At 29.9% G+C, this 23,860-nt stretch overlaps 3 protein-coding genes across 9 annotated transcripts; 1 reads left to right on the forward strand and 2 right to left on the reverse strand.

The window, feature by feature from the left end:
- Positions 1 to 1,375: 1,375 nt before the first annotated feature.
- LOC122514043 (vacuolar ATPase assembly integral membrane protein VMA21 homolog) lies at positions 1,376 to 2,192 on the reverse strand. The gene is made up of 3 exons (XM_043630669.1): positions 2,022 to 2,192; positions 1,841 to 1,946; positions 1,376 to 1,741 (listed from the first exon to the last, which is right to left on the reverse strand). The coding sequence occupies exons 1-3, from the start codon at positions 2,034 to 2,036 to the stop codon at positions 1,602 to 1,604; spliced, it is 261 nt and encodes an 86-aa protein (XP_043486604.1). The 5' UTR covers positions 2,037 to 2,192; the 3' UTR covers positions 1,376 to 1,601.
- Positions 2,193 to 2,717: 525 nt separating this feature from the next.
- Positions 2,718 to 18,265, forward strand: LOC122514044. 7 transcript variants are annotated; one of them, XM_043630672.1, is made up of 14 exons: positions 2,718 to 3,137; positions 3,420 to 3,530; positions 3,639 to 3,710; positions 3,839 to 3,943; positions 4,148 to 4,442; positions 14,154 to 14,255; positions 14,871 to 15,118; positions 15,325 to 15,923; positions 16,062 to 16,362; positions 16,444 to 16,945; positions 17,019 to 17,177; positions 17,305 to 17,480; positions 17,824 to 18,030; positions 18,140 to 18,265. In XM_043630672.1, exons 7-14 carry the CDS (start codon positions 15,004 to 15,006, stop codon positions 18,220 to 18,222), a joined length of 2,142 nt encoding a protein of 713 aa, XP_043486607.1. In that variant the 5' UTR covers positions 2,718 to 3,137; positions 3,420 to 3,530; positions 3,639 to 3,710; positions 3,839 to 3,943; positions 4,148 to 4,442; positions 14,154 to 14,255; positions 14,871 to 15,003; the 3' UTR covers positions 18,223 to 18,265. The 7 variants fall into 7 exon arrangements, with proteins under 7 accessions (XP_043486607.1, XP_043486606.1, XP_043486609.1 ...); XM_043630671.1 differs by having other exon boundaries at positions 3,839 to 3,939; XM_043630674.1 differs by lacking the exons at positions 2,718 to 3,137; positions 3,420 to 3,530; positions 3,639 to 3,710; positions 3,839 to 3,943; positions 4,148 to 4,442 and adding exons at positions 4,465 to 4,990; positions 5,520 to 5,656.
- Positions 18,266 to 20,090: 1,825 nt separating this feature from the next.
- Positions 20,091 to 23,838, reverse strand: LOC122513878. The gene is made up of 5 exons (XM_043630377.1): positions 23,665 to 23,838; positions 23,494 to 23,586; positions 23,117 to 23,278; positions 22,803 to 23,040; positions 20,091 to 22,720 (listed from the first exon to the last, which is right to left on the reverse strand). Exons 1-5 carry the CDS (start codon positions 23,729 to 23,731, stop codon positions 20,596 to 20,598), a joined length of 2,685 nt encoding a protein of 894 aa, XP_043486312.1. The 5' UTR covers positions 23,732 to 23,838; the 3' UTR covers positions 20,091 to 20,595.
- Positions 23,839 to 23,860: the final 22 nt, after the last annotated feature.

Here is a 23,860-nt window from a genome sequence, read left to right on the forward strand (position 1 = left end):
AGTTGTTGACGATCGTTTGTTATTTGAAAGTGGGTGTCTTGGAAATACAAAAAAAAAAGTACACACACGATAAAAATAACTTTAGTAATTACACAATGAATTTATTCGTACTATCATGTCATTCATAGTATATTGTAATATATATAAATATATATATATACCTAAAAAGTGTAATATGTGTGTACAGGGTAGCCCATTTAAATTATTAAAAATAATTAATACAAATTAATTCATCTCGCTTATCATCTATGGATTCGATTCGAAGAAATAGAATTTCATCCTGTACACATGTATCATCTTTTGCGTACATATTGCGACATATTTTAAGTAATGTATTTAAAAAAAATTTATGAGAGATTTATTATATGATTAATAAATTTCCAAGACACAATTTATTGAAGGAAAATTGCTATGTCAGTAAGATATAATCTAAAAAAAAAGAAAAAAGAGACTCTCTCTCTAAGTGTTCTCTAAAATGCCAGTGAAAATGTTTAATACTAAGTTAAATTTAAAAATGAGAACTAAAGTAAATTGTGAAGTAGTAGAAAACATCGCTGGCGATCTTATGTATTTAAAAATAACATAATATTGTTCATTCCATCGTTTTCGAAAAAGCGGACAGTTAACAAAAAATTTACTGTCAAACAAATTTATGTTGCATTTATGATACTTAAATAAATTAATGTTTCATTTATTAAGTTCACCAAGCCTGCAAATAGTAGTTACATTGAGTAAGTATTAAGCAGCTATGTAGCTTTTTGAAAGCTACAATCTTTCTTAAGGAAAAAATGCAAAGAAGTACATTGAGGAAAAAAGGACTGTTGTTATTTTCATTAATTTTCATAATGAAAATTGAGCTTTCAATATCGAAATAGTAAATTTCTAGTTCCTAGTTAATTAGATATACTTGTAATTTTACATAGTGACAATGTGTATATAATTAATAAGCTTTGGTACATTTCAGCCATTCTAATTTTCTTTATTATTGAGTTTAAAGTATATGTAATACCTGTCGATTTCTGGTCACAGCGAGGCATGCAACATGTTTGTTTTATTTTTATTTAAATTTAAAATATTATGCCTTCACGTAATTACTATATATTGATTATAATAACACTACTATTATTTATGCTTGATTTAAATAAAGAACAAAATTAAATAAGAATACACAGGTATTTATTGTTAATATATTATATTCAATAATAGTAATATAATTTTTTGTTCGTTTTTGTAACACATATTAGACAAAAATGGAAAATTTATTAAAATTAAACATTAAGTCATCTACTTCCAATGGTAATATCGTTATAAAAAAATATATAATATTTGAAAATTCGATAGGAATGTTCATTATCCATTTTTAACTTTTTTTTGACATACAAATGATATTAATTTTTGCTATGTCGTGCAACACACCCACGTATCTTATATAATTACAATACTTTATATATTAAATATCATCAAAGCTTATGTAATTTATATATTACAATTATACAAGCAAACCACATTTTTTTTATTTCAATAATATCTTGATGACTGATTAAATGTAGATGAAAATTATGGAAGTGTACTGAACTGCACGTGTAGACTAATAAAATTAATTAATCTTTCTTGACTTCTGTTTTGGACCGTTCATCAAAATATGCTCTGTATATAAATGCTGCCAATGCGATATGTAAGACCACGATTGCAACTCCTGCTGAGTATACATTGCTCGATATGCTATTTTTTCCCAATAAACCTGTAAGAACATATAAAATATTTATTAGAAAGTAATCCTCAATTGATAAAGAATTGTTAATACAAAAAATCGAGTATATAAAACTTATTCAAATATTACCATCAAATATAAAAATTTTGCTCATAAAAAACGATAGCACAGGAAAGGCTATTATTATCAAACAGTGAAATAATACTGTTTTAAAAACTTGCAATTCTGGTAATTCCTAAAACAGGTAAATATTAATCAATTGTGTCAAATTTTGCTAATATTATTTAAACTTTGCTATTATGACACTTACTTTTGTATTCGCCATAATATAAATTATATATTTTCAATATAGATTACAAAAGAAGATAAATGAAAAGGTTAAATAAAAGCACTTTGATCTATATATTTTACATTAACTAAAGCATAGCATTAAATAATACTGCATTTAAGTACATAACCGTAAAAAGCAAACAATCAAATCGATATTGATTAAATTTGGAAAAACAATTGTTTATTATATATTATACTTGTTTGTAAATTATTTACAATTAAATATGACAAAACCGGCTTAACAATAAACTGCAAAATAGCTAGCTGTATTTATGTCACAATGATTTTAGTGTTAGGGTTATCACGTGCATACAGTTTTGCCAACATTGTGAACGGTAGCGCCAAATTTAAATATTCAATACAAGAAATAATTTCATTTTACATAATCGCAACAAAAATAAAATTATAATAAATAAATTATTGCAAATATATAATAAATTAGATTTTATATAATTCTAGTATAAGACAAAGGGAATTATCTATCATTTTTCTTGTCTAATATAAATTTTAACCTATATATGCAGAAAAAGAACATTTCATTAATTTTAAAATATATATGAACAATTACTATTGTTAATTTAATTTATATATATAAATGTAAATGTGATTATAAAATATTAAAATATTTTATCGAAATAAATTTCGATAGAATAATCGATATAATAATCGATATACATGAATTATTATATCGATATCTCGATTTTTTGGGAGACCAATCGTGATTGGTCTATTTCATGTAATGCGCCAACGACAAAAATGGCGGTGAATGTAAGAATCGTGAAGAATTCAAGTTAAAATTTTATAAATAATTTCTTATTTTATTCACGTCCAAAACACTTTAATTTAAATATATATTACAAAACGAAACTTCCAGTACTAAAATAAATATCAAAAGTATATAATTCAACGTATATAAGTACGATAAATGGAAAGAATGTATTGAGGTTAATCGAAAGCGCGCGTAACGAACTACGTTCCTGATTTAACGATAACTGTTGCGTTAAACTAGTTAAATGATCCTTCACTATGTTCGGAATCCTGATTGAATCACTGATTACAGTGCATTCTAAAAATAGAATAGCAGTCTTAGAATGAAGTAAGAATACAATTTAAGATTATTAAACATCGACATACTATTTTCAGACGTAAATAGAAAAAGTAAATGTTTTCGTTAAGCAAAATAGAAGTTCGTCAAGTTTAATATACATAAATTTGTATATATATATATACCAAACATTTCTCAACTCAAAATTAGAATATTAATTAGATGATGGTTTACATCTTAACAGAGAAAATTTTTATTATTTACTTTTAATATTATATATATTTCATAATTATATGGTTTAATTCTAACCACATTTGTTAAATAAATTTACAGCTATCTCTTTCTGTGTGAAAAAATCTATGAGGGCAAGTTCACACAATACTCACCGGCAGGTGCGAGTGTACCCAAGAGCGCGTAATCCAAATGCTAATGAATTCATTACAGGTAAAGAATTAATTTTACGATTTCTGGTTAGAATGACGTCATTCTTCCATATGCATATAATTAAACATTTCCGTTTATTGATTATTTTCTTTCACACATTGTTTACAGAGAACCATTACAAAAGAAGAAAAATAAATCAAAGGATTTCACCGGTAAAGAGAATTGTATAATAGTTGAGAAGTAAGTATAGACAATAATCAATAGATTTTTATTACTATTGTGAAGATGATAATAATAGCATAAGGGACGTGGAATATAGTTTTATGATTTACGATCGTTAATGGGGGTATCATAAATGTTTTCGACAGGTATCACGAGGTGGTTTGAGCATCAATTCCAAAGCCCTTGCCATAAATTTCCCTGGAAAATCCTGACCCTTCACGCGCAGGAGCATACCATGCAATTATGTGTACGTATGTATCTGACATCACATAGAAACATAATGTAAATATACATATGTAAACGAATTATTGATTAATTATCGAATGTAAATAGCGATTACGAAAGTAACCTAAGTTTTTGATAATAGATATTATTTACAATCTTGGATCACACTTTCTTAATTACATTGATAGATGTTTAGACGTGTTAAAATTGATGAAATATTTGTATTGCAGGTCTCTCGGACTTTTAAACGATGTTAAGAAAAATCTTATTGTCCTTTCGAATCCGGAGTCGATCGTTACGTTAGAAAGAGGTCATTGAACTCGGAAGATCGAGCCACCCGTTCTCTGAGCTCGACGTACGGGTCAAGACGAAAGAGAGAGTAGGAAAAATGGGTGGTAGGAGTGACGAAGAGGAGGAGAACGAGGAATAAAATGAAAAAGTAAAAAACAAAAACAAAGACAAAAAAGGAAACGAAATTATATGAAAAGCTAAGCCCGATGTGATGGTAGAAGGAGTGCTTGATAAGTAAGCAAAATGAAATAATTACGAAAACTAATTGCAAGTGGTAAAATAAAAAAAGCAAGGAATCTTCCTCGATAAGTCTAAACTAGCTAGCTGGATAGCTAAATGCCTTTGCTAACTGATAGAACATAGCAAAAGTATAATCTAGGAAGTTAGAGGAGCGTAACTCGCATTGACGTTTACCACGCGGAGAAGCGCCGTGTACGAGAGACCAGCCAGGGAGTTAGAGTAACAAAGAGGGAGTGAGAAAGATAGAGGAAGAGGGGGAAGGCTCGTGTACAAACCGGGACGGGGACGCAACAGTCGCTCGGCGCACTTTGTGCTGGAATCATCGACGACGATGCTGCTCTTAGATAATAGATCTGACGTTTCGTGATTATTCCTATTAATTATTACCATCATTCACTGATATCACTCGTTCATTCCCTTTCCATTATTTTACTGTCATTTTCATAGCAATCACGTCTACCTTCATTGTCGTGTTACCACTTGAATCGTGAACCAGGAAGGCAAGAGCACCGTTCCCCTCATTCATCAAACCTTTCGTTCAGGTAAGCCGTTACTTTAATCCTCTCTTAATTTGTTTGGTTTCTTTATTTTTTTTTTTTGCTTTTCGTAGGATAAATCTTTCCAGTCTGTCATAGTTTATCCTAGGAATGAAATCATTCACTTTCATTGTCGTTATTCGTTTATTCTCGCACATACGCATTAGTTCTAATACTAGATTAGGATCATTCCTCTTCCTCTTCCTCTTCCACCTCCACCTCTTCTTCCCTATTACTAATACTACTACTACCACTATCATCACCACCACCACCACCACCACCACCACACCACCACCTACCCTTCGTTCCAGTTCGAACTGCGTGACCTCCTTTTCGAGCCGAATCGTCAGCAATTGTTTTTAACGGACGACATCCTCCTGGCCTAACCGGAGTTTCGGTTCGACGAGGAACCCTTTTTTCCCTCTTCTTCCTTCTACAGTATTTTTTTTATTTATTTCTTATTTACACCGAGTTTTTCATGATTTCTTTAGATCTTTTTTACTTACATTTTCTTTCAATATTGCTTTTCTCTTAGTAATACTACCATCGTCGATCGAACGTTCTATTCTCGTGCGAATATAAACAATACGATCAATGATCTTGATACTCAAGAGATTTATCTTCCAAGATAAATTGAAAATATTGAACGAAGAGGAATCAATAAAATTATAAGTGAGATACCATTTGTAATGCTTCAACATTGTAAGATAGGAGATATAATGCATGGATTTGAAAATTTTAATGAAGGATTTTAGATGAGAGAATCCTTATTATTAAAAAAGTCATTTCTTTTGATGAAATTTATATCGAACGTTATTATCGGGACATCTTTTCTCTCGCGACGAAAGATTCTATAATCAAGCGAGGAGATAAATATTGTATACGTGACATCGTTATAACACGTATACTTTCATTTTTCTCTCGAGCGAACATACTATTCAATGACCCGTTTATCCTGTAATGATGATATCGCGTGATGGTTCACGCGTACGGAAATAAAAAAACAATAAGTTGAGTTCTCCACCAACTATACACCTACGCATTCACGAATAGATGATATATTGTAATCGATTAACAAAGGATAATCATATTTTGCATATTTCTTATCATTTTATCTTTTTTTTTTTGCCAAAAAATGTAATTATTTTATAAAATTATTTATAATTTGTTCTTTTACCCCCCCCGTCCCCCCACGTATCAAATTTAATCAAATAATTATTATTAATGAGAATAAGGTAAAACTGGCAAAGTTCTTAGATGTAAAGGTGAAATTCAGTGCCGTTCTTTGGCTTCTTCTCGCAGAGGAATCGTGAGTGACCTTTGAGATTACGTATCGACCGACTGGAGTGTGTACCATTCCGTTCCATCGGCTCCAACCAAGATTGAATACAAAAACGTTTGCGGTATTGTTCCTATTATATCAATCGTATCGATAAATGACAACGAAATCGCGAATTATATGAGAGATTGGAAAGAAAACTTATTATTATTTGTTTCCGCTTGGTTAAATTATTCCAATATAGAGTAAAATAAAATGGTGATTAAAAATCAATTTGATTTGAAAATAAAATTCATTTTTATTATTGCGTAGGATAGATTGATAATTTAATATTTATATATTGTTAAAGAGTAATTTTTAGATATTGTTTGAACTTGTTTTACATGCATGATTGTATATATAGATCGATCGATAATTGAATGAAAGGGAAAACGAGATTGGACGATTTGAATTTTTAATGAAAAAATATCGCGAGAGACATACATATACGACGAACAATTTATTAACGCATGCGATCTTTCGTGTATAACAGTCGTCGGTATATACACGTACATCTTATTTATATTTATAAACGTCGTGTCGATAGAAAATGTAATTAACCATTCATTTAATTACCTTCGTAAAGTCATCGCGTTAAAAGGAATAATTTTATTTATTATCTTATTAATTAGATCTAATCCAACGTAAAAAATATTTTCATAGGATCACCCTAATTCAATACTATGGAATTGAAAACATTGCGTGATGATGTTACTCGTTTTTAAAATAATATTTTCTAATCGACCACGTACATGCACGAAACAAGGTCGTTCTAAACGTTTCGCGTACGAATAGATTCCAACGGAAATCCAAAAAAGACTTTCTTTTCATTTCATTTCGTTTCGTTTCGTTTCGTTTCGTACTTTTTTTCATGGAAAATAATCTACAACAATATATACGGTACTTACGCATACATTTATATATCATAAAGCGTTTGCCTCGGTCTATTCAACATCGTCAAATGCATCGTCGTACTTCACGCGAATATTTCTCGCACGATTGCATAATGCATTTGCAAAAATCTTCTTCTCTCAAATATACCGACGAATCATAGTATTTCTATATATATATATATATATATATATTTTTTTTTTCTTCGTTTAACCGTTCACGATCGATGTTTCGCGTTCTCTGGATCATTCGAATATTTCTTCTTCTTCTTCTTCTTCATCTTCCTTTTAAAGAATTTCTAAGAAAATTGAAAAAAAAAAAGAAAAATAGAACAAAAATAATATATCCCTCGTTCTTATCTTATTTCAAATAAAAATCCATACATCTTTTATCTGTTTCTCTTTCTTCTTCTCTTTTGAAAGTCGTACGAACGAGAAGGTACAAGCATAGCCAACGTGGTTCCGTTATCCGCGGTAAATACACGGCTGGCCATCCTGTACGTTTTACCTCCGGTGAAAATAAACGATAACCACTCCAGAGCCCTGTACGATTCCCCCTCTTGCTTCACATGCCGATAACCTGGATCCACGTAGCTTGTGCGTGATCGTAGAATCGATCTAGATCGTTTAGATTGCCAAGTGAGACAGAGAAAAACATTTATTCTACTCTAAGATCATCTTTTATAACTGATTATTATCATTACGTATTCATTTAATTCGTGTATCATATATTTATTTATAATTCGAACACACAAAATATGTTAATTCTTGATTATATTACATTTCTTTCTTTTTTTTTTAAATCATTTTTATTATTACTTAAAAGTTTATTCTTATATTGAAAAATATTATATTATTAATATAATCGACATTTATAATCGTATTTCAATGAAATTTGATTGATGTTGAAATAATATTTGGAAAATTTGTATTGTTTAATTGTTATAATATAATTTTATTGAAATAATATTGGAAAATTTTATTTTAAGGATAATCGAAGGATTATGATCTCACGAAAAGGGGATGTTGACATTGAACAGCAGCTGTTGCACTAAGAAAAAAAAACAAATTTATAATCGTTGCATAATCACATTCTCTTTCAATTCAGTATAAGTATCGTAAGATATTTTCTATGCTCTCGGAGATGTAATATATTCGAATAACGAGTTCGTGCATCGTTTGAGATCATTGCAAGGGTGCTGTTCTATCGAGAAAGAAAGAGAAAGAGGGGGAAATCGTGAGAAAAGAAAGGAAAATAAAAGGGTAGACAACTAACAGAGTTGAAACTCCAAGAAGAACGGGGTTGGAGAGGGTAAAACAGCCGAGAGAAGAAGAAAGAAGTGATGGGGGGTTGAATTAGGTGTCCAGCAGTGCTGCGACTGTTTGAATGAATAATTTCCATCGATCGTGAAATCTGTCTCGACGTTTCTTTCTCATTTCTTTTTTCTAGTTCTCTTTCTCTTTCTCTTTCTCTGTTTCTTTTTCTCTTGCCTCGGTCGTTCGAATTGAAAAGAAACGGTTTAGAACAACCTAACGTCATCGTCGACTATAGAAATGACCCTGAAGCAATGAAACTTCTCGAGAAACATATGTGAACGTTCGTATATATGTTCTACATACTTATCTTTGCTACATAATCATTTCGACAAATTTCTTATACATTTCGTTCATTGTTATATTATACAAAATTATTACATTAATAGAAAAAAATAAAAAAACAATTGATTTAAATTAAATTTATTGTCATTAATATAGTAATTATAATAACACACATTTTTATTATTATTATATTAAAATATAATTATATATAATTATTATATAATTATACTATAATAATATATATAAAATATAATTAATATTATAAAAAAATATAAATATATATCATTTTTATTATTATTATATTAAAATTGTAGATTAAAAAGTACAGTTAGTTGTTGTATATAATCTTTTTCTTTTTTTTAAATCGAACGTATTATTATTATTACTATTATTTAAAGTTAATGGGGACACACACACACATATATATATATATATATAAACTGTGGGTTTTCTTCGTGACACAAGTAAGTCTTCTTTAGTCAGCGTAAACACGTGCTCTTAACTCGAACGTCGAGAACGTTATAAAACGGATTATAGTTGTTCTGTCCGAATGCGACGCGATTTGGCACATAACCACATCTCTTTGGCAACTAACTCGGACAAGGATTCTCGAGAGATCTGTTCTACCTGTGTGAGTTGAATTATCCTGACCGCTCCTGCTGTTCTCCTTTATTTCGAATTATTGTGTCTTAAAATAGAATCGTATCTTTTTATTTTTTATTATTATTATTATTATTATTATTAGGTCAGCGTGCATTGTATAACAGACAATATTAAAAATAATTGTTTCATTTAGATAATTAATAGAATAAGAAAAATGAGATCGAATCGTTTATGGTGTTTTTTAATTTTTAATATTTTTTTTCTTTTCTTATTAGAGTATTTATTTAATTTGATTAGAAATTTAATTACGGGAACAAATAAGGAAAAGTAAATGACTTGTAATTTTGTTTGATGTTTAGTTAGTAAACCATTTAAGTAAGTAATTTATTTTGTTTTGACCCATTATGGTATCTCGATGTCCTCCGTAAGAGATAGATCTTACGTCATCGAGAACAGGTTGCCAATTACGTCATTTTTCACATTCCCGTATCGTCCAGACTGCGAATATTTCCTTGGTATCTTTGATAGTAGTAGGAGATAGACCATAAACTCTAAAAATAATCCTTTACGTATTTGTCAGAGAATCGAGGACGAATCCTATCTGCATACCGAAAGAAAAAGAAAATAATCGGTCGACCGAGGAACAGGATTTTGAAATGGACAAATATTTTCGTATGAAACAATCAAATTTAAATTAGAAGAAATTAATTTTCCAATTTAGATTTTATAATGGAAGATTACATATTACCAACAAAGCTAACAACTTCACGCTAGTTCTACAATAGTTGCGTGTAAAGTTAATTGAAACAATTAATATCAATACGTTTCCATCCATGACGCTTTACACGTAACACCCACACAGGTACATATACACATATACACACACACACACCAATTGTCTTATCAGCTTTCTCCTCGTCGCTGATTTTTTCTTTCCTCGGTTGGTTAACATTATTTTTTCTATTTTTTTGTTTTCTTTTTTAATACAGGATGAAAGCGTAAACAATTTTGTATACTTAACCTGTTTGGAAATAGAAATGAATACCATAGAATAAGATTTGTGTCAGTAATTACGTAGCTCTAACATCGGGAAGGTAAAAAAAAAAAAGTGATAAATAATATATACTTTTTTGTTTCTACAAGTAATTCAATTTAAAAAGAAGCAACGTGTTAAACACTTTACTATCGTATTCCTTACACACGCGTGACGGTAGGAATTAATTTTGAATGAATTTTAGTCGAATGAGTTGGTCGAAAAATTGCATAAATATTATTAATTATTTTAATATTCTAAGTTTTGAAAGTATGATGACATAAGACAGATTAAATTTAACTGTTTAAATAAATGTTCAAGGGTTCAAATCCCCTTATTTTTTCTTGTCTATGGGAAATGAATTTTCAATGGTCCATTTTAAAGAACATTTATTGATTTTTCTTTCATACAAAAGATGAGATCGGAGAAATTCATTTTCAATGAAAAATCGTCTCATTTTAGGAGGCTTCGCAACCCTTTATCCACTTTCACGTAGACCAATATGGTATCTCTTGTGCGTACTCATACGAGTATCATCACTATTCGCTTACCAACGACTCACTTTTCTACATAGGACGAAGTAGATCGATGCAAGTGAAGAGTACTCAACTATGACGGAAACTCAACAATATATACTACCGTTAGAATAATGTCGGACTCATCGTTGACTCGTACCACCAACTCTACTCGTGTTTATCCCATACTTTGTTTGCCTTGAACGCATACAAACACAAATATATATATACACGCATGCATACCTGCAAACGTATACATGTAACTTTTTTCCTGTTATCTGATTGTGAGACTAATTAGGGAAAAAAAAAGAAGAAGAAAATATATAAATCTTTTTAATCTTTTATTTTTCTTGTATTTTTTCTAATTCTCTGTTCTAATTCCATCAAATGTAAGATTTTTCATTTATATATGAGAAGAAAACGAATAATAATGAATAGAAATTAATGAAAATGATACAAATTCTTACAATCGTTCTAAAAGTAAAATACATCTCTCTCTTTCATCATCATTTCGATGTAAAAATGTCGACTACTTCATCGAATACGTTATCTACATGGGAATGGGCGAAAGAACAAGAACAAAAAAAAAGAAAATATAAAAAGAAATAGAAACTGTTCGGAGAAAAAAAAAAAAAAATGCAAGAAAGCTTTCACGTCAGGAACAATTTGAAGACAGCTAACGGGCAGATATAAAAAAAAAAAGAAGAAGAAAAAAAGCACAACTCAGTCTCACAGTTTGTAAGGACGAAGAGAGTACTCGTAGGAACGTTCCCTGAAGCTCGTTGAAAATGCATAATAGTAAAAAGTAGTAGTATAGTATAGTAAAGTATAGAATAGTATAGTCTATAGAAACTTTTTTTCAAGAAAAGCTCTATATATATATACACATCTAAACGCGCTTTTCTACGATTTACCACGAGAATCCCATCCGTCATGTGTGTCCGTTCTTACAAAGCCGGTTGCTGACCGTGTTGAAGAACGTAGTAGGTGCATACGCACGTACGAACGAACGAAGAATACGATTGAATGAAGGAGACGGACATTTAATTGTGAAGAGGCGTAGGAAGAGGTACTGAAAGAGGAACAGAATATAAACGTGAACTAGGTAGCCAAGTGTGTCGTCTCCGTAAGATCTGTGTATGCACGTATATGTGCATTTATGTATATAAACCCGTATATTTGTGTGTATGTGTATGTGTATACGGGGAAATTGTGTTCGTCTCCGATCCCTCTTATTCTCATAACATCGACGATTACCCGGAGCGACGTAATCACTCTTAGACCATATCCCGTTCTTTTCTCTTCTACTTTTAAAGCTTTGTTCTCTGTGTTAGAGTAAACTCTTATACGAGAGACGATGGTGTAACATTTTACTCCAATCATAATCAAATCAAATTCATATATCTTTTAATTGTATATCGGAATTATCTTTCTTTTCATTTTTATTTTTTCTTCTCTTCTTTTTTTTTCTTTTTTTCTTATAAGAAATAAAAAGCGAAGTAATTGAAACGCGTATTATTTTAATTATTTCTACGAGTGTTTTTCTTTTTTTTATTATTATTATTATTATTATTTTGTAATATATAATTGGTATATAGAATTGGTTATACTTTGTTAATAATTTACAAATATTTTTAGATTGAATATTTAAAGTTTTTTTTTTTTAATCAACGCCCTTATAAAATATTCTCTACGGAAATATTTGTTTATTTTTAATACTTATTTTTTTACTAAATTGGCGGTGTAGAAATTAATATGCAATTTATATGGTTGATAAATGAGGATGCATCGCTATTATCCTGTCGTAAACAACTCGGATGTTTCGGATTGATTATACATAACGCGTTGTGTGTTTGAGAGGTAGCTAGATAGATAGATAGATAGATCATTAGATGAAAAATAGATAGATAGAGAGGGGGAGAGAGAGAGACAGACATAGAAACAAGATTCATTGATTTAATAATATTCACATCTTTACGAACGTAACAAAGTACGAATGCGTGTTTACCTTGGCATATATTTATTGCACTACGACAACGACGTTGAGACGTGCAGCATCTTCCACGTTCATAGGTTTACAAGTTCCTCTTCATTAATAGATAAAAAAAAAAAACATAGTATCTAAATAAATATATATATACAAGTCTACATAAACTGTTCCCATTCTTCCTATTGTAAGTGTTTCAAAAAAGTGAAACAAAAAATTAGAAAACAAATATTAAAAATTGTATCTTCTGTTAAAAAACGATTAATTATTTTTCTTTCTTTTTATAATATTATATAATTTCGCAATGCTTTACGTGAATCATTCAATATACATTTATGTTCTTTGAAATGATAATATTCTCTTTTAATGCAACGAGTTATCACGGTAATTACACTTCGGGCGAACACTTGAAGAATATTCTGCGCTACGAATAAAAATGAAATGAAAAATTTTTTGTTAACTTTACCTTCGAGACATTATTAAATTAAATTCGAAATCGATCCACTCTCCGGGCTGTTAACTTTACGAGAAGTGCTTTTTCGTTAGTTTCAATCCTTTCTTTTCCGAATCTACACATGATTAAAGTAACGCAGACGTTCGTTAGTGAATTATGATACAGTTTTAATTACCAGACGTTTCGTTTTTTTCTTTTTATGTCTGAGAAAAAATGTAGAAATAATAATATTTGTCAATTTGTTAATAACACAATAATAATCGATTTATTCGTTGATTTATCATTTAAGTTCTAATAATTATGTATTATATACAGTATTAATATACTTAATGATAATGAGATCATTTATGATGATGACTTTATAATAACAGACAGGAAGGAAACGTTCCTTGTTAAGGTTAACGATCGAAGATCGATCGATATCACGTCACGATTTCCTTTGCCTTCTTAAAGACAACAATCTTATCTTCTTGGCGTTCGTCTTTTGATCGGTACCTTTCATGTCTCTTGTATGCACGCGTGCTAGGTGAAAACGTCTTCCTGTCTTGATTACAATCCATTGAGTACGCGATCCGCATGACAGGTTTCGTTCACTCTAACATTTTTTTTCTTAGTTTGGTATTGTCAAAGGTAGACCCCTTAGAGAAATATATAAATCATCTTTTGATGTTCGCATCAAGAATATATACTTTTAATCTTCATATAAATTCTTACAAATAAATATAAATATTATATATATATATATATATATCTTTTATATTTTTTTTTAGTTAAGCAAAATCACTCGTCGTTTCAACATCACGAAAATATGCAGAACATTTCTTTTAAGAATCCTTCCGTCAAACTGGGCTTACAGCGCATTTGTAAATGGCGTAAGATATAAACATTTATTATTTTAATATAATAATATTTTTTTTTTTTTTTATAAAATATCGTATTCATTATTATTTATAGATACTATTGTAGAATGAATGATTAAAAATTATTAAATAGAAGAATGTTTATATTTGTGCGTTATATAATTTAGAATGATATATAATTATTTATAAAAAAATATTAATTTTTATTCCTGCAGATATGCAACACTCCATGCATGTCGATATGTTGCTTGCGAGCGTCATCTATCAATATGAAACATCCCCTCAAAGTATGCAACTGCAGCTTACAGATATGTACGACGATATTGCATATCTCTGGGGAGATGTTTTATACTGATAGATGGCGCTCGCAAGCAACATACCGACATTTTATAGAGTGTTGCATACTTTCAGGCGCGATATTTAATAATTTGCATAAATAAAAAATTTATATAAAATGAGAGTAATTTAAGTAAACAAAATTGATTAATAAATTAAATTGAAATTGAATTTAAAATTTACAGCATTAACAGCTCTCTTTATAAAGCTTTTAATGATATTAAAATCTAATTAAAAGAAAAGCTGAAAATACTTTTTTAATTCATAAAAATGATGAAATGTAAATTTCAGGTTTATGAGAAAGCAAACAAAGTGGACGGAATTAGAAGGAATAAGTCTGGCTTAGTGTCGCCGACCTCGAATCGTCGAATATCCGTAAATATTTGCTCGCTGGAAAAAAGTTAAGTAAGTCTAACCGTCAGCAATGGCAACGACAGCGTCAACCGAAAGGATGGAGTTACCGAAAGATATCCTTCAGAAAAGATTCATCAACACGAATCTGATATCTTTGAAATGTCTGTTATTCCTCTTTTTTGGAGGTACGCCTTCGAGAGTTTTACTTTCAATTTCTTTTTATAAAAATAGATCATTCGGGATCTAAACGACTTAATTTATAAAAATGAAGTTCATCGTTCAATATGTATAATTTTAATATATTTTTTTTTTACATTATTATTTAATAATATTAATGTGTGTAATATAAAAAAGAAATAATGTAAAGAATATATATTTATATTTACAACAGGATTAGGCAGTCTCTTTCCATTTCTTCCACTGCACATGCAAGAAATGGGATTGAGCATAGAAGAGATACGACTGATCTCGATGATTTCGCCAATCGTAGCACTTCTTGGACCACTTGTCGCCGGTCCGATAGCAGATAAACTCGCAGGACATCAAGGAAAAAATGAAAAATCATCGACTGGTCGCTACTTAAGAGTAATGATAGCTATTTGTTGCGTCCTCTCAGCCGTCTTCTACGCAGCCTTGCTGCTCTTACCGTCCGTTAACAAAACGGAATTATTAACAGTCACGGACAAAATCGAGACACCTAACAGTCCAGGTTTAAAATTTAGTTGCGACGAAAATGGTGCGATAGTACAGCAAGAGAGATGCAAAGAAGATATGGGTTGTCATCGTTGGTCTGACGAGGACAAGATAGGCGCATTGCTTTTAGAGAACTGTAATTACGCTTGTTATCCGATCGCGACGAAACGATGGCAATCATCGGAATTCGAGGAAGAATCCACGTCTGATCGGACCGTTGAGCCAGAAATCGATGAAGAAGGTAGTGCTGATGTAACCGTTACTCCTTTAGATATTGGAGGGGATTACGATGTTCAGGTAGGATTACTTATCGGCGGATCAAAATCTTACTACTTTTTTTCTAATTATAAAATGATGCAGTCAAATTATTTTCTCTCTTTTTATCTTTCATTTTTGTAGTATATTTATAATACGTTATTTAATTTTTTTGGGTAGGATTTAGAAGGATCCAAAAAAATCCGTAGATTTATAATATCCGCAAACGAACCACCACACCTTTGTTTCAAAGACGGCGACAACGTGGTTTGCCACGTGTACACAGAGTACTCCGAAGATTTATCATTAAACGTTAGTTTAAAACAAGCTATTAATGCGGAAGATAGAGAAGCTTGGTGCGCGTATCCTATTACGGAATACTTCGATTGTCGAATACCACCTGAACTTGAGACGAGAATGGTTGAATACAATAAAACTTGTGCGATAGAATGCGACTTAAAGGATCCTTACGTTACTCCTGGTATGCAAATTCAAACGTCAGGTTGTATCAACTATAACTAAAATAATATATTGTATATAAACGTTTCGTTTGTTAAATTAGGTAGCATATTAGCTGAGAGTCAATGCTCACAACCGTCCGGGCTCGCTGAGTTAACATTTTGGACTTATTTAGTAATTCGATCGATTGCTGATATTTTTCCAACAACTGCTGTAGCCTTGGTCGATGCAGCAATCGTGATAGCAACTCGAGAAACTTCTTCAGGTCGCGGAGACGTTGGTCGACAATTAGCATTTGGTTCTCTAGGATTTGCCATTTTCGGTCCACTCACTGGTTATCTTAGTAATCTTTTACAAGGTGCAAACAGGATTTATTATCTACCAATCTTAATTCACGCCGGACTGATGCTTCTCGTAGCAATAGTTGCTTTAGCAGCGAATAGTATGCCACTTAGTCCACCCGAATGGTGGTGGCATACTAGAAGTGGAATGTTAGCCTTGCCTTTAAGCGCTATCAAAAGATATGGTAGCGAGACTGCTGCTCTTGTCATTGTCCTTGTTGTAATGGGTATCTTCTGGAGTGCTATGGACAGTTATTTACCTCTGTGAGTCAAAATTATTTTATTTGTGTTAATGTTCATTCTTGAAGAAATTTGAAGTTTTCAATTTATTTCGTAGATATCTCCAAAGGCTAGGAGGTGATGGACTATCTATTGGTGTTGCTATGACTGTTGGAGCAGTCCCTGCATTTCTATTTCTTTGGAAGTCAGAACATCTCGTTGATTACTGTGGTCATAGTAATTTACTCATCACTGCCTTTACTGTTTATATTATTAGGTAAGTAGGTGAGTCTATCTTCTTCTTGGAAATTAATCGAACAAAATTTGTTTTAAAGAATTTCGTATTGTTAGAAAAATAATCTTTTTATTCCTGTTTATTTATCTTCAATTTTTTTCTTTTCTAGATTTACTGGACTAAGTTTTGTCGGAGGACCATGGTGGTCATTAATTTCCGAAGGTTTAGAAGTATTCACATTAGGTATCATGTGGGTTACTGCAATTCTTTACTTGAGACATCTCGTCCCTCGTCATTTAACAGTAACTGCTCAAGCTTTGCCTGTGATTGCTCACTTTTGCATTGGTAGGTGTATTCATATATGTGGTCTTTTAAAAAAAAAGTTAAGGGAAGTTAGTTCTCTTTTTATTGGAAACTCTATCGATTTCCGATAGTCTTGGCAAACTTTTTAATGACACTTCTCGAAAGAACTTTCTCGTATTCTTGTCTGCTTTTTTATTTTTGTATTATTAATATCATCTCACTTTAAAAAATAGAGAGAAATTTCGAAAGAAATAAAATATTAATAATAACTAAGTAAACATTTATTACATATATACATAACATTTATAATAATAAATATTTATTTATTATTATTATAATTATATAATAACATATAGAAAATGTAAAATGTACATAATTTACGTAGGTCGATGCATCGGTGCTGTAATTGGAGCTTACATAAATATCGAAAATGCTAGTGCAGTTGATTCGTTAAGATTTGTATTCCGTTGCATGGCCGTTGCTGCAGCAATCGTAGCTGCATCGTACTTCATACTCTATCACGGTTTATTAAAACCACGATGCCATGCTCAAACTGTTCAAGGCCCAAGACAACCGCCCTCAATTGTATTAGGTAAATATATCATTTATTAAATAATTACATATAATATATACATTTAAAAATATAATCAAATTTAATTCAATAATATATTCTAATTTTCATTATTTATTTATTTACCAAGCAGCCATGAATGGAAATGGTAATTATACACCATTGAGGGTTTATCATAATGGTATGGGTAGAAAAGGTCAATTCAGATATTAAATACCATGTAAAAAAAAATATATATATATACATATATATATAAGCAAAAAATGCCCTAATTAAAGATCAATGGTGCTTTCACCTCTATGTCGTTCTAAAACAAATAGATATTTTCTTTATATTTTATTTTTAATTAAATATTTAGTTTTATTTAATTATAGAGTGATATTGAAATACTCATATTCGTCATATTAAAAAAAAAAAAACTCTTGTACGTATTGCATATGTATATCTTGATAGAAATGTATGTATAGAAAGAGATGATTTATTTTTTTTTAATTTTTATTATTATTACTATTTTTGTTCATACCATTGAAAATCTCTTCATTTACTCATACACAATATTTACATAAAAAAGACATCTAACAATAATGATTGTTTATGAGTTCCAAGTATAAAAAAAGGAAGTACGCTGTGACTAAACTAAAAAAACATATTTGTTAAATACGATTAAAGTAACTATATATATATATATATATATATAACATATATAAACATATCTTTTTTATATAAACAATTTTCTCCCTTTTTTCTCTTTTTATATCTTGTCAAAAATAATTGAAAAAAATATGTGATAAATATGCATCAAACACTACTGCCTTTTCTCTCTTAATAAAAAAAAGAAAAGGGAGAGTAGTTTTTTTTTCAAATAACTCTACGAAATGATTATGTATATAACACTGAAAGTTCGATTATTATTATTATTATTATTATTATTATTATTATTAGCATTATATAATTAATAATAATATATGTATGTATGAAAAAAATTCAAACAAGAATTGATAGAAATAATACATGAATTATTCAAAAGTCAGTTATTTAGTTGTATGTATGTATGTAAGTATGTGTATATGAGAATACTATAAAATAAAATACATTGAACGAAATATAATTAAACTATAATTCTTATAGAGCTGTTATATATGGTAGAAGTTTATGCCTTGTTAAATAATTAAACCATTTTAATAATTTATATATATTACTGTGAAAGATCGAAATTGGAGAATGTCAAAATTCGCATGGTCGTTTGTCAAATCATGTCAAATCATACCAAATACGACGTTGAAAGATCGAATATTTAGTATATGTATATAATTTCTTATACATTAATATTTCGGATATATACCAAGTGACCATATGAATCTTGACATTCTCCAATTTCAGTCTTTCATGCTAACATATATAATTCATTTATTCCAGTTAATATATATCTAAAAATAAAAATTTCCTTCAAGGATTACCGATTTGACGATGCATTATTTTTTGTTTCCTTTTATATTGTGCGTTTACTTTTAATGCATCCCGGTATAAAAAATGAAGTTTTCTTTTATTATATATATTATTATATAGCAAATATGTTTAAAATTTCTTTTTACATTAATTTTCAATGACAATTCATATGTATATGTAAAAGTAAGTATTACTTTAGATAATATATTTTTGTTTAAATAATAGGTGCGTCGATTGCATAATATGATTAGGAAAGTAAAACAGATTTTTCCCTAATAGGAATATTATATACTTTTGGACAATATATATATGGTTCTTATTATTAAGCATTCAGTAATTATTTTTCTAACAATTTTAATAAAAATTAATATACACTAGTGTTAGTCGTTATTTTACTACTCTTTTTATTACTATTATTATTATTATTATTATTATTATTATTATTATTGTTATTATTATTGTTATTATTGTTATTGTTATGATTATTACCAAGTTATATAATAAGAATGAATTTTTATATCCTACATAATTTTTTAGATATAATACAAATATATATTCTTCAAATTCAGTCATAAAAAAATATACAGTAATAATAACAGGAAATAAGTGAAAATAAAAATTTCGGTCAATGTTTCCAAGAAATTGATATTTTTATCAAATGATATATTAAGACTATGTCCTGTCCGGTGATACCACGTTGATGTCGCGTTCAAAGCTAATAAAACAAATGCCGGCATCAGATGAAAGAATTTCGGTTACACGTGCCGGACGTCACAGTTTAATGTACAATTTCATTTTAATGGAAATATTTCATTTGAACAATCAATTGTACGCTACAATGATTAGTCTTTAGCATTATTATCAAATAAAAGATCTAATTGTTTTAAATAAATATACATGTAACAATGAAGTCAAATTGTTGTTGCACGTTGTATAATAGGATACATATATATCCAACATATGTTTTTTTTTATGACATTAAATCTATATTTTTATATCGACAAGTATTAACAATACAGAAATCGGAAATTTTAATGAGTATGCTCTTATTTATAAGCATAAATTAATTTGCCCAATAGTGACGAACAATTCCATTATGAATTTATTAGGTCGCTTTTATTACGTTTTTTTAATATTCTGTTAATCTTCGATAATGGTGATATCATCTTCAGCAGTGGAGTTGTTTAAATTTGTGGTTACATTTGTTTCGTTACTTATTAATGAACTTATAACGGTCTCTAAAGCTTTTTTTACATTTATCTTTTGTTTTGCGTGTATTGCATCGTTCGTCACTGTAGTACATTCTTTTTCTAATTCTGTATTTATATTAGTTTCATTGGTTGGAATTTCCTTTATCCTGAGATTATTTGAAACAGATTTAGAAACTGGAAGTATAGACTCTGCTTCCAGTGAATTATCCAAGGTTTCCGTTTTACTATTTTTTTCATGATTTCTTTTCGACGTTAAAAGATTATATAATTTAGTGCATTCGTTTAAATTATTGGATGGAATTTCATTAATTAATGTTTCTGAAGTACTTGAAGAATCCGTTTCTATGCCTATAAGACTTTCTAAAGCAATTTCATTTGATGTATCATCTATTTCGATTCCATGATCTTCAATATGTTGCAAATAAAGTATAAATTGTTCTTCGTATTTGCCAACATATTCACTTGGCGTTGCCATAGATGATGAAATACTGTCTTTAGTCGAAGAATCATTGTTAGGTTTCATTAAAACCGAATGTCCAATTATTTTTTCATAATCCTTCGATTCAAAGTCAAATACTTGTATTGATTTATCTTTACAAACAGTAGAAGAAGTTTCAACACTTTGATTAACCATCTTTTTCTTGTTACAAAAATCTTTAAAAGCATTAGTTGAAAGTATAAGTTCAGATAGTTTAATAGTTGTCACATCTTCGTGGTCAGATTCTTCACAAGAATCTGCTATGCAAATCATATCAAGTGGTATCTCATTATTTTCTTCAAATGATGATCTCCTGGAAATGTTTTTCTCAATTATTTCATTCTTTACATTTTGAGATCTTTCCCAGCTATTGTAGTCTCGTATTACCCTGTCATTAATATATGTCATTTCGATAATGGTGCTGTAAATTTCATTATAAAGAGACCGAATTTTATATCGTATTTCTTGTATACTATTCTTATTCGTATCTTCACTTTGTGTATCTTCAAATATTTGATTAAGTTTAACTTTAAAATTATCCAAAATTTGATTAAATTGTTCTTTATATGGTTGTAATACAGTTTGATTCAAACTTTTGTCGGGTTTCTTTAAAGTTGTATCCAACTCACGTAAAGGCTGTTCTATTACCTCATTTACTTGTACTCTATCAATATTACAACCATTATCTGTACTCACGAGTGCTACAGGTACAGCTACTGTTGACGATGAATTAGCATTAACTGTAGTATTATTATCAACAGGAGGCGTATTTTGTATATTTTGAGAATTCATCAATGAAATAGGCAATGGTTCATCAGAATCACTATCCAAATTGATAACATTTGGTGTCACCATCATATTTATCATTTGTTTTGGTTTTGGCAGTAAGACTCGAGGAGGTCTATTTAACACTACAGGATGCTGTGGTCTTGGAATAGCTACCATTCGCGCTGTAGGATAATATGCAGTTTGAAATGAATTCTTACTTGGAACATGTGAAGTTAATATAGCTTGCATCGGTTTAAATGCTGCTGTGGATTGCAGTAATTTTACAGTGGGCACTGCAGTGATGTTAGCATTATAAATTGTCTTTACATTAGGTAGATCAACTTTTTCTTGAATGGTTTGATTAGGTCGTGAAAATAATTGATTTTCTTGTGTTTTTGGTGGAACAGACAGACTAACTATATCGCTTGACTTCGCACTAGTGTTAGCAGTTTTTACACTTGGGAGAGAACTTAATGACATACTTACTTCAGGAGGCTTACGACTATTTTTAGGGGGCAAAGGATAACGTCGAAGGACACGTCGTTTTATAGGTACCAATCTTGGAATACTTCCATTAGATATAGTTAATCTTCTGTGCTTGTGTCTTCTTTTTAATACTCTTCGTCTTGGTGTTACTGGTTCATTATTAGCATTAGGATCATATGTTTCATCTTCATCTTCATCTAGATCTGTAGATCCAGTCCTTTTGCGTTTACGTTTCCTTCTACGTGGACAACATTCACTCTCATCTAAATTCATTCTTTTTTGCAATTCTTCTGGAGTTAATGTCTTATCGTTTTGCAATATTCTACAAAAATATAAACAAAAATTAGATTTAAATAATTAATACGTAGAATAACTCCAATATTTATTTTCCTAAAAATTAGCACCTTGTGGCTGCTTGTACGTGCTGTAACAAAGCCCAACATGTAGCTCTAGCAGTGTACAAATCTGCTGGATCACAAACAAAACATTTCCACTTTTCATCGGCCTCAATTTTTTTTCTTATTAACGAATCAAAATTCCTCTTAATACATTTGTAACAAAAAGTATTACTGCAATAGGAACAACAATATAAATTGCCGCCATTTGCACACCACCTACAGAACATATCAGTAGCGTCATCTCCTAAAACAATATGTTTATAACCATTTGGTATTGTGAATTAACCGGTGGTGTATAAGATATAGAAAAATATATATACCTTGTTCGAAAGTACCATCTCCATAAAATTCATTACACTTAGCGCATAATAATGTACGCAGCACAGGATGTGATAACATATTTTTTGCTTCTGCTGGAGCTGAGCCGATATGCACATCACATGCCGTACAATGAATTTTACGAAACCTTACTATAGAAATATCTATGGAAAAGTAATACAAATTTTTTCATTATTAAATTTCTAGTAATAATAATAATAATAATATTAATAAAAAATTTGAACATTGTAAAAGCAAACTACCAGCAGAGCTCCATAGTAATCCAATAATAATAATAATAATATACATTTTTTAAGTGAATAAAATAAATGAGAAATATAAAAATATTAGAGAGAGAAAAGAAATTTAAAAATCTTACCATTGCCAAACATAAGCTTATAGAAATTATTTTCTTCTTGAGAAATTGGCGGTGGGGTAATGGTTACGGAAGGAATTAAATCCTTCGGTGTAACTACAAAACGTAAGCTAGGTTAGTCTTAAAAATTCACATTGTAGGTTGTCACAGGTTGGAATTATTCGATAATCCTACCGTTCTTCTTCCTATTAACTTCTTTCATTTCGTCTACTTGTATTTCGAGCATAGTTGAAACATCCATACTCTTCAATTCTAATATGAAATAATGTTGGCTGGGAGCCTTTCAAAACACATTCTGTAGCAACGCCATTTTCTTATGTAGACATACCGGCCCAGGGCCCGTCCTGTTCAACTGGTCCGCTATTTATAC

The sequence above is a fragment of the Polistes fuscatus genome, unplaced genomic scaffold (genome assembly GCF_010416935.1).
Source record: "Polistes fuscatus isolate 324 unplaced genomic scaffold, CU_Pfus_HIC Scaffold13, whole genome shotgun sequence".
NCBI classification, from domain to species: Eukaryota; Metazoa; Arthropoda; class Insecta; order Hymenoptera; family Vespidae; genus Polistes; species Polistes fuscatus.